Genomic DNA, 10,639 nt, shown 5'->3' with positions numbered 1-10,639 from the left:
TCACCATTCTACTGTGGTCACTACTTCCTGAATCTTGTCCACTTCTTTTACCATGCTTGCTGTTGTCAGTTCTGCCCCAAGCTCAAAAACGTCAGCTTCCGATGCGTAGGGGTCTGGGTCATACTCATAGGAGTAGTAGGACAGGTCTGTCTGTGGTGGAGGGCCTTCCTCTGCTGGAAAGGGTTGTGGTTTAGCTAAAGAAACTGCATTTCAGCATCACATATTGCATCATGGAAAAGGGGAGTGAGGAAAAAGGAAAGGAATTTCCATCAGGGAGGCAAATCAGGGGGCAGCTGAGTGCCTGACTGCACAAGGAGGCTATACACGTGTCTGCTTAGGTTTACATGCAAGGAGGAAAGCTGCTGGAAATCAGAATTTTCCATCTCCCAGCCTGAGACCTGGGCACTGGAAAAAAAAAGAAAGGAATCGTGGGGCGGGGGGGAGGGAGGAGAGAAAAAGGGGAAAAAAAAGGAAAAAAGGGCCATTTAATTTGAGAAAATCTCAACGTCTAATTTTAAAGTATTAAAAACTGAGGTCCTTAAGTCAGGAAGCAGTTCACCCCGAGACCTCTGTGGATAGTAAGATTAAGAGGCATCTTTGGGAATGCCAGATGTCACAGATCAGCTACTCTGCACCCCAAAACCACTCTCTGACTAGGTCCAAGCCAAGTACCTCAGTTAAGGAGAGACTAATCCATGCAAAAATGCATTAATGTGTGCACTCTTTCAAGCACTGTTTTATACAAGTAAGTTACAAAGCCAGTGGGTGGCTGTGAGGGAGCAGTTCACTTGGTGCATGTCACAAGAAGATCAGTGTAAGCAGCTAGATTCCTTATCAGCCCAACAAGAATAAAGATCTTGGCACAACAGACCACGAGCCTACATCAAAGCCATTTGCTTCTCCCTCAGCCTGACCTGGCAGCAGCTGAAATCCATCTGCTTCAGCACAGTCACAGACCACTGAGAAACTTCCATTGACTGGGACAGGAACAGACACATCACAGGCAGAAGGAGATATTTGTCCCCCCTGCATTCACTCCAGTCTGTACTAACACACGGGCAGGTCTCTCACACGGTACATATCCCACTCAAACCAGGCTGTGTCTCTCTGTGGTGGTGGCTGCTCACTGTCCAGAGGGTAAGACTGCAACACAAAACTTCTAGGAATACCAATAGGCCCCTGTTTTCTAAACTGTTCCTTGAGGCAGCTCAGCTGTCCATCGTTCCTGTTTGCTTCCTGTATACCTGCTCTAATCCAAATCGAAGCAATGACTGAAACACAGTTGTTGCAGGGAGGAAAAGTCCCCCTTCTCCGTGCTGCAAAGTTGGCTTTCTTTAAGGAGAACACTCATCAAAGCCTTTGAAAAATGTTTGTTCTCTAGAAATAAAATATCTGAAGGCTCTTCCCTGTTGCCTCCCACATCCTCCCAGCAACAGGCTCAGCCCTAGGCAAGGGAACACTTGCCTGAAAGCAGAGTCAGTCTCTGTGTTCACTCCTTCTTGGCCTTTTCCATGTGAGAATCTGCCAGATCATAAGCATGTTCTATGAATGGATGATTGCTGTCCACCAGGGACAGAATTAACATCACAGACCTCACTCTTCCCAGGAATGCAGCATTGGAGTCAAAGCAAAGATGAAAGGCTGACATTTCCCACTGCATACAAACCACTCCCCCACGTCTAAATGTTTGTGCCTAAGCCAATGTTTGCTGAACACCAATGGGGTGAAAGGAAAAAGGGCCCATGGCCAAGTTCAATCAACCCTCAAAGAGCAGCCGCCTGTGAATAATGCGCCTGCCAGGGAGTGCGGTGAGAGGACTCCACCTGGAGCAGAGTTCACTTGATGTTCCTGTCAGGAGCCAGCGATGGGGGACGGCATCTCATCTCTTTTAAATAAATAAAAGCATCATAATCCCACCTGGAATTTTCCTCAGGCCACTGGCCCTTCCAACGGCTACAGCAGAACTGTATAAACAATGTGGCTCCAGCTGAGAGCTGGACAACATGAAGCTGGTGGTTCTGCCTGCTCAGAGCAGAGAGCGACACCCCAGCAGCACCAGTACCACCAAGCGCTGCTTGTAGAATCACATCACCACCATGATACCAACATACTGTCCTCCAGCATCAGTGGTTACACATTTAGCACTTTTAGCAGAGAAGATTTAGGCAGTTTAGGAACACTGTTAATGATCTCTGGAAGCAATCAAAGCACCAGTTCATCAGAGAGATGGTATCGGAGCTACTGAGGATTCCTGAGGCTCTGAAATCCATCCATATTTTTTATGCTAGTGTGACAATGATCTTAGGAAAGCCACAGTCAGAAAGGCACTCAAGATACTGATACTCCAGTTACCAACCAAGATCCTGCTCCAGGAGCTTTCAGTCCAAACAAATATGACTGCAACAGGCTGTGAGAGCATATTAGCAGAGCTTCAATTCTTAGAGGCAGAGGTGGGTCCATGCTACTAATCAAAACCCTGTTCCCTCCCTCTCAGTCTCAGTAATTCACCTGTGAGAAAGAACAGCTGAGGAAGGGGATTCAGATATGAGCTGTTTCAGCTGAGTCCCATCACCCTGCACACTTCCCTCTCAATCAAGACAGTACTTCTGCAGATGCAAAGAGGATCTACCCATCTGTACAAAAAAAGGCTACAGTTTTAAGATCAAACCTCAGCCATCCTGCTGCAACATCTGCTGCAGACTTTTGAAAGGCATTTTAAAATGCTTTGACACAGTAGGTGCTAAAAGCAGCATTACATCCTGAGTTTTCAGGACCATCTCTCTACAATTGCTTACCTCAGACAGCATAACTCAGAAGCTGCTGCTTATTCTAGCAAACTCACTGGTGTGTGAACTACACTGCAAGGCTGAATTTGCCACGGTGAGCCTGAACCCATGAAGAAGTTCCCCACCGCTTGCTGGAAGGAAGCTGGCTCTAACTCTTTCCATTGCTGGGGTAACACAGGCAAGAACTAACAATGAAAAGCATCCATCAAACCAAGCTGAGCCTGCACAAGTCATACGGCAAATACAGAAGGATTTCAGGCAACATAAACACCACGCGCCTCTCCAAGAAAATGCTGTTTCCTGAAGATTAACACACTGAGGCAGTTTCACCAACCTGCCCTAAGCTTGATTCGGCTCCTGGAGCTTTGCATCCTTTTAGGAAATCACAGATTTATACACGGCTCATCAGAACTTGCACTAGAAACCCAGAGCACCTGAGCAGACTTAAACCAATCACATGCTTCAGTGCTAACAAACCAGTGAGTCCAAAGGAGCCCTGTGTACAGGAGGGCTTCATTCATTTGTTCAACTTTGATTCATGTACCGTGTGGTTGACCTGAGAGGAGCCCAGAGGATTAATGAAAATCACATGCTGGGCACTTTTCCTGATGCAGGATTTAGTCAGTTTTAATTTCTGAATGCTCACTCTGCCCCTGCTGCTCAGACAGCTCAGTTCAGTATCTGCCTTCCAGAAGACTCCCAGCTTGAACCCGCGCAGATCCTAGAACAATGCCAGCTCTAAATGCTTGTGCTTTGACAAACACATCCTTATGGCGTCCAGGTTTGTTAATCTAATATCTGGATAAAAATGCCACATACACACTAAAATAAAACTCAGAATTTCCACTTATGCTCTTATTGATAACCTCCTGAACCAACCTTACTATTGCCTGTTTCCAACAGAAACAAGGGGGTTAATTCTTCTTAGACACTTTGGTGCAGATGATTTGAGAAACAGTTCTGAAAATGTTTGGATTGTGGACTACTGTCAAGTTCCACAAGTTTTTCCCCAGGTAACCATATTTTTACTCTCCATTTTTTCTTTGAAAATAATGTAATTGCAGTCCCATTTTGTAGCCCAGCAGCAAAACGCTTGGTATGGCCTTGCATACCAGCAGTGCCCTGCAGAGCACTTTGGGAATGCTGCTTTACAGGGTTCAGATTGCAAACAGAGTTTCCATGCTGAGTACATAGCATTTGCACAGAATAAAAGGCAACTAGCATTCATCCCAGCTATTCCAACAGTCAGAAATCTGGTAGAGAGACAGACTCACACACAGCCACAGTAAGTCCACAGAAAAAAGGAGGGAGAACAGGAGAGCCATTAAACACTGTGAGACTGAATGACCTATAGAAATAGTTACAATGGAATATTCACTGTGCTTTTACACCTTAGTAAGTCCATCAAATTCCGTAGAGCAAAGGAGCAAAGAATGGGACGGTGCCTGCTGTTGGACACATGCAAGTCTGAGCTCTGGTGCTTGACAAGGACATGAGAAGGGACTGAGCCTTCTCTGCAAGAATTAAGTTGTTTAACAGTTTGTCAGGAGAGTTAGAGACCAGGGGAAAATTAATGAGTGGAAAGCAGCCAGGAAAAATCTAGTCCAGTTTATTTACTAGAAACAGCATGAAACAAACTATTCTATTGACCCTCCACTGCTTCTTGGTGAGATTTATTGTGAGCCATGAGCAAGTTCGACATGAGTCTTGGAAAAAAGTGCATGAATATAAGCACCACATAAAATAAGCAGCCAAATTCCTGGCTACTCCATCTATTGACCTTAACATTTTTGCTCACTAAGGCCCTTTATTGCAAAGAGCAGCTCTGAGAGAATCAAGACTGCCAGCTCAAGTTTTGCTCAGAACTGCTAGAAACAAAGTTAATCCACCTGGATTCTAGTTCTTGGTTTGGTCTGTTGTCATGTTCTGTCCAGTTGTTTGCTGAAACACATTACATCAGCCTGGTTTTAAATGTGATCTTTCCAGCTTCCTATTGAAGAAAAACTCACAGAGAAGTGTGTGCTTTTCAAATCTATGAAGGCTGAGAAATAGGAGGGTCCCTTGCCCACTCCTATGAACAATTCCCTAAATCTTGTATGTGCACTGAATAAAGCAGGTTTCCTGCAAGATCTCCAGAAAGGAAAAGGACTAGAAGAGCTAGTCTGTTGTTAAATACTGATCATACTAAGTTTCCTTGACCTCTTCATTTTTTCTGATTTCTGAATGTTCTGTCTTTTCTAAAAGATGAAGAAGTTCACTACCTTTAAATGTGCTTGAGAGCCATACATACCTTTACACAGGGATAGGATAAGTTTTAACCTCGCTAAAGAAAAAGGCTTTGGATAAATGCAAAGGTATGTTATTACCTGCTGGAGTTTGTTGAACACTGGGCTGCTCAGCTGGGTGGGAGTGTGTGTCCCTTTCTTCAGGCAAATTCTTGGCTATAAATAAAAAATAAATGCATCAATCATAAAATGTGTTAATGAATCTCTACAAAACTTTTGCAGAGGTGGTGTATTCACTTCCCTCAGTTACTAGACTGCACATCTTGAAAGCTCATGCAGGATCTCCAAAGAATGTTACAGTTCACAGATGCCTTTTATCCAGGATTATTCACTTCATTTATTAGTGTTATTCATATTATTCACTACTTCTCTCTGAAGTTCATTCTGCTTGGTAAAACATGTATTCACGAGGACAGAAAACCAGTTATTTTGAGCTAAGCAGAAAGGCAGCTGCTCTTATAACTTGATCTCCTGCAGTATGAATGGCAAAATAATACATAGGTTTTGAATTCCCCTCTTTTCTCTACCACACGTGTAATTATTTGCTTAGATGAGGATTTGTGGTGTTTTGCAATTAGATCATAACAGAAAAGGGAACCAAGTGAAACTTACAGGCAGAACATTGAGACATGGGCATCTGTTCTATCCTTGTATTATTCCTGCAGGATGCTACTTCCATCTGGCAATGGTTGGGGTAAATCTGGCCATCTGATCCACACACAGGCTCCCCATCATAGCCACAGTCTCGCGAACACATGCACTGCTCAAAATACTCATCCTCCAAGCAGCCAAAAATGTTATTGCATGGCCCAGAGTGAACAAAGCCTGGAAAGTAAACAGAAACATCCAAAGCTCTATTCTTGTGTAACATGGGGAAAAGGGAGATGGAGTGGCCACTTTCTTCTATTTCTCTGATGTAAGTTTTCACGTGGAATTCCCTAAGACTTCTCATAGTAATTTACAAACTTGGTAGAATTAAAAGGTCTGTTGCCTTTCTGAAGGAACCAGATTGCAGCAGATTCCAGGTATAGGATGAAGCAACTGTTTTGGATGGCACAGAGGACAGAAAAGAACATAGAGGTTTTGGGGAAGGTTATTCCTTTCACTGATGTGTGAAATGGTTCCATCTTCCCAGAGTTCATTGTGGAACTCTACTGCAACATATTTTACAGAAAGAAAACCAAATTGCATTTTAAAGAGTTTTTACCTTTATGTTTATTAACATGCCTCACCTTGTACAGGTTCTTCCAGAATTACACATTATATCTTGCCTCTGAAGCAAATAACAGCCACTGTGGTGACTGAAGAGCAGAGCACATTGGTCTGTTGGGCTGTCAGAAGTCTAACGCTGCTGCTATGCCACAAACCTTTGTGAAACGTCCACTAACACAGATATTGAAATGGAGCATTTTTCTAAATAGAATTTTGAGTTCTGAACTCCTGGAAAATATGTCTGTGGGCTCCACTTTCCATGAAATCTGCTTGGCTTTGATGCAACTTACCAACCCAATGGCTAGCTGAGCTTTCCACCTCATTGCATGTTGGTCCATCACAGAGCTCCCGAGCCAAGGGACTGTTTTCACTCACGTTGTAGAAACGAGTTGCTTCAAAAGCTGCAGGCCAGCAAAATAAGAAACCGCAACTGAGCTTTATGCCCTAAAGGTCTAATGCTCCCAAATGTCAAATAGGCACATACCTGGCTCATAGTAATCATACACTTTGATAGGAACAGGAGCTGTTTTCCCAACTATATGCTCTCTGAAAGCTTGAAACTTTACACAGGTCATGCACTGGCTAGGAATCTGCATGAAATCATGGAAAAGACTCTGTAATAAACCCTGTCATCAAGTGAAGAGAGAGACAAACAAATGAAGCAGGTGCCCCTAATGTAACACACTGTGCTGGACACTTGGGAAGAGTGAATCACACTTCCAATACAAGGTATGGAGACAAAGATGAGTAAAAGGCAGATGGTGAATTAAAACATGATACCCTGCTAGCCCTTAAAGCACATACTTGCCATACAACAATGGCAAAGCTGAATCCCAAGCTGTATTCCCTGTTTTACCTAACACCACTCCTATCATCAGTCAGATTGCTATTTCAACTAGCTAACAGTTTACTGCTGATGACCAAGCCAGGAGAGATCTCATCTTCCACTCTCAGGTATGTGCTGTGAGGTCTAAATTAGACTGCATTTTTACTCTGCCCATTTAGCAAGGATAGTTGTACCTAAAGGTGACATTATTTTGAGGCAAAACCTAAGTGATATCTGCCCACAAATTCTATATGGGCTGAAGCTAATCACCTGCCTTTCTTATGCTTTGGTTTCCAACCAAACCCACAGCAGCTACCTGCCTCAAAAGAGGCTCAAGCACCTGGCCAGTTAAAGCTGCATGGTAATCCCATCTGTGAGGGACCACCAATACCAATACACTGTACCTATGCGTGGAAAAGCAACGTAATTATAAGAAACCAAGTCATTACCTCATCAAAATAAAAAAGGACTTTTCTTCCATCCACTTCATATCTTTTTAATCCAATTTGCTTGTTCATCAATAACTGGGGAAAGGGGGGAGAAAAATCACCAGATTTAGTTTCATTTTATAGAGAACTCATGAGAATAATAATGATTTTAAACTGCTCAGAAAACTGATGAGACACTAAACCCTAGGGATTTCTTCTGCTGGAAAAGTATGTTTCAGTAAGAGAAGGGAAATGCAGAGAGGATTGCAATTGCTGTCATACAACTGAGGAAGAAGGCATCTGTGACCTGATGAGGAATGCTTGCAAGGTGCTTAATGCTGAGGGTTCTTCCTGGTGCATTTATCTCCCTCAGACTATGCCTGACACAACATCCATAATCTAATTGAATAGCTCCATGATTGTTTTCAGTACCAAGGCTCAAGCAAGACCTCAGAGACTCCAAACACTCAATAAAGTCTCTTCTTTACACTCCCTCAGAGCACCAGGGAACGATGCTGCTGGATCGCACTTGGGTATATTCAAGGCCCTCTTCTCCCACCAGTTGAAAAATCCAAAACATTCTTCTGCCAGGAAAATTAATCCTTACATTTGAAAAGAGCAGCCATTTGAAAGAGCCTTTGGCATCCTCTTGATGAACGGGGTCAGGCCAGGCTTTTGCTACTCATCTTCTCTCCCTTTGAGGCCCAGGGATTTGTAATTTGCATTGTGCCAGTCAGGCCTATAGACTACCTCTTCTGCTTTTGATTTACTGGGACATATCTAAGAAGAACACAATCTAAGAGTACTTCCCACATCTGGGGTGCTGCTACCCCTAATCTAACCCAACCGCTTGTAAAAATACTCTAACTCATCTCCTCCTGGTAACACCAGGGCTCTATGTGTATCACGATCATGGTCTTCAGAGGCAAGTGCTAGGGCCCTCATTTATGGAATTAACTGCACCAAGTCAAGAATCTAGTAACTACCTTCCTCGTACAGAAAGCCAATGAATCACCACCACAGTATAAATACTACAAAGTTTTATTTTAAAATTTCTAAAGAATTACTCCTATGTAACTCCTATTTCCCTATTTGGTCTACTAACCTCTCAATACTATCAGGACTATGATGCTGTATGTACTTGATCAGTCAATCATTACTGCTTTAATAAACTGTACTCAGAACACATCTATCATGTGAAAACATTCAATCCAGAAGGTGGGGAGGATGATGGACTCTTGTGTTTTAATCCCAGTCCGGAGAGTAGAGTAAGGACCAGAGCAGGTATCTGAATTCTATTCTCCAAACTGTCCTCTTACTTGAACCTCTCCGACAGACAGTCCCATGTGGGACATAGGAATAATATTTCCTTGTTTTCATTAATGTTCCCAAGTAATTTTGAGATCTTAGAACAAACACTCTGTGGAAAGCAGAACAAAGCATTATTATGGTGATGTATTAGAAAGAATGACATGAAGCAAAAAGCATTTCCAGTGAAATTTACCCAAACCTGTTACCAACAGCTTTAACTGTGAATGTCTTCAGCATACCGCTTGTAGTTGTAAAACCCTGCACACAGCTTCCTGCTATTACTGTAACAAGCAAAGGAACATGTGTTTAGGTACCACAAAATATGGAAAGGGCCAATTTAATTTGTCCTTATAATTTTAGGGGCCTGGTGGTGGCTGTTATTACTCAGCAGTAGATGGCTGCAGACAGTCCTTTTATGAGGGCTTGGAGAGGCTGGCGCCACCGGGAAATGCTCGGCTCAGCTAAAGTTGCATTTTTCTGGTGAAGCTTGATATATACCAGCCTGTGGTGACCTCCTGACCTTGTCGACACCCAGCATTATTAGAAGGATTTGTGGCTGCACAGCCAGGGGGGCTGCCCTCAACAGAGCATTCATTAACCATCAGTGCCCCGGAGCTGCGCGGGGGTCCGCTCTGCGCACACTGCTCCCTTGTGAGGGCAAACAACAGGCAAGGCACAGTGATTTACAGCCCTCCTCACCAGGAGGAGAGGGAAAGGCTGGGCTAGCAAGAAAATGCAGCAGTGGGAATGCCAGGGCTTGCCTCTGCTGGAGGTGGTGTCCAAAATACATCCCAAAACTAGTACTGGGGTTTCAGTAGGAGAATTCCATTTTTGTCGGTGTGATTTGGATACGCGTTTGATAGACATAAAGAAATCACAGCGGTTATGTCTGCATCTTCACTGCCTACATGTATATATAGATTTGCCTGAGCTTAGTCCCTACATATCATTTTCACAGATGCAAAGGGCTGCTGCAATAAGAAGATGGAATTGACCTTTCCAAAGGGAACAAACCCCCTGGCAGATGCAATAATCCTTCCCAATTCAGCAAAATCTCCTACTGCCCAAAGGAAGCAATTCTGTTCTGGCTATGGAAACAGGCTGCCCAGTACTGAGTCCAAGCACAGAATCCTCTCTGCAGATCAAGGCACCAACTACATAGTCTTTTGCCCAAAGCCATTTCAAAATGTTGGGTTTTGAACCAGCTTTTTTGTATTTTGTAAGTACTGAAGTAATATGCGTTGCATGAAATAGCTGACATCCTTCTGAGACTTGCAAGGACTTAACTCGGATCAGCTCTGTGCTGCAAGAGCTCAGCCTTACAGTTAAGAAAGATTTAGCTCCTCTTCCCATTAAGACAGGGGAAGAAAGGAAAACAAACCACCTGCTATTCCAGCCCCAGAGCCCCTAACAGATGGGGCTACACTGGGATTCTGTTGCTTCTCTACACACAGGGGCAGGAACATGGGTTTCAGGCAGGCAACCAGATGCCACAAGGGAAAGCACAACCAATTGATCTGCTTAGTGCTAGAGAAAAGGTGCTGGAGAGCTCATTTGGCTTAGAGAATAACCCTTGTGCAGCAGCACCACAAGAGCACAATGGGACCTTCTCAGGACTCTCAGTCTCTTAACTCTGTTCCCCACTGAAACTGGTAAAGGAAATACACACTCAGTAGAGCCTGTTTCTGTAATATCTTCGTCCATTTCAGGAAAAATAGAGAGTACAGGGATTTATTACTTAACCCAACAATTTTTCTGTTCTTCCCTTCCCACTCTTTGCTTCAACTCTTT

General features: G+C 43.6%; 1 protein-coding gene across 1 annotated transcript in view; it reads right to left on the bottom strand.

The window, feature by feature from the left end:
- The window catches only part of CPAMD8 (C3 and PZP-like, alpha-2-macroglobulin domain containing 8), a gene marked incomplete at its 5' end in the record, with an annotated part of 45,270 nt that continues 34,631 nt past the window's right edge, over positions 1-10,639 (bottom strand). The window contains 5 exons of the mRNA XM_010011841.1: positions 1-173; positions 5,684-5,896; positions 6,574-6,684; positions 6,768-6,873; positions 7,559-7,633. Coding sequence (XP_010010143.1) covers positions 1-173; positions 5,684-5,896; positions 6,574-6,684; positions 6,768-6,873; positions 7,559-7,633 — 678 coding nt within the window. The remainder of the gene's footprint in view (positions 174-5,683; positions 5,897-6,573; positions 6,685-6,767; positions 6,874-7,558; positions 7,634-10,639) is intronic.

Source organism: Nestor notabilis, unplaced genomic scaffold (assembly GCF_000696875.1).
Source record: "Nestor notabilis isolate BGI_N333 unplaced genomic scaffold, ASM69687v1 scaffold29033, whole genome shotgun sequence".
NCBI classification, from domain to species: Eukaryota; Metazoa; Chordata; class Aves; order Psittaciformes; family Psittacidae; genus Nestor; species Nestor notabilis.
This window is presented reverse-complemented; position numbering and strand designations above follow the sequence as displayed.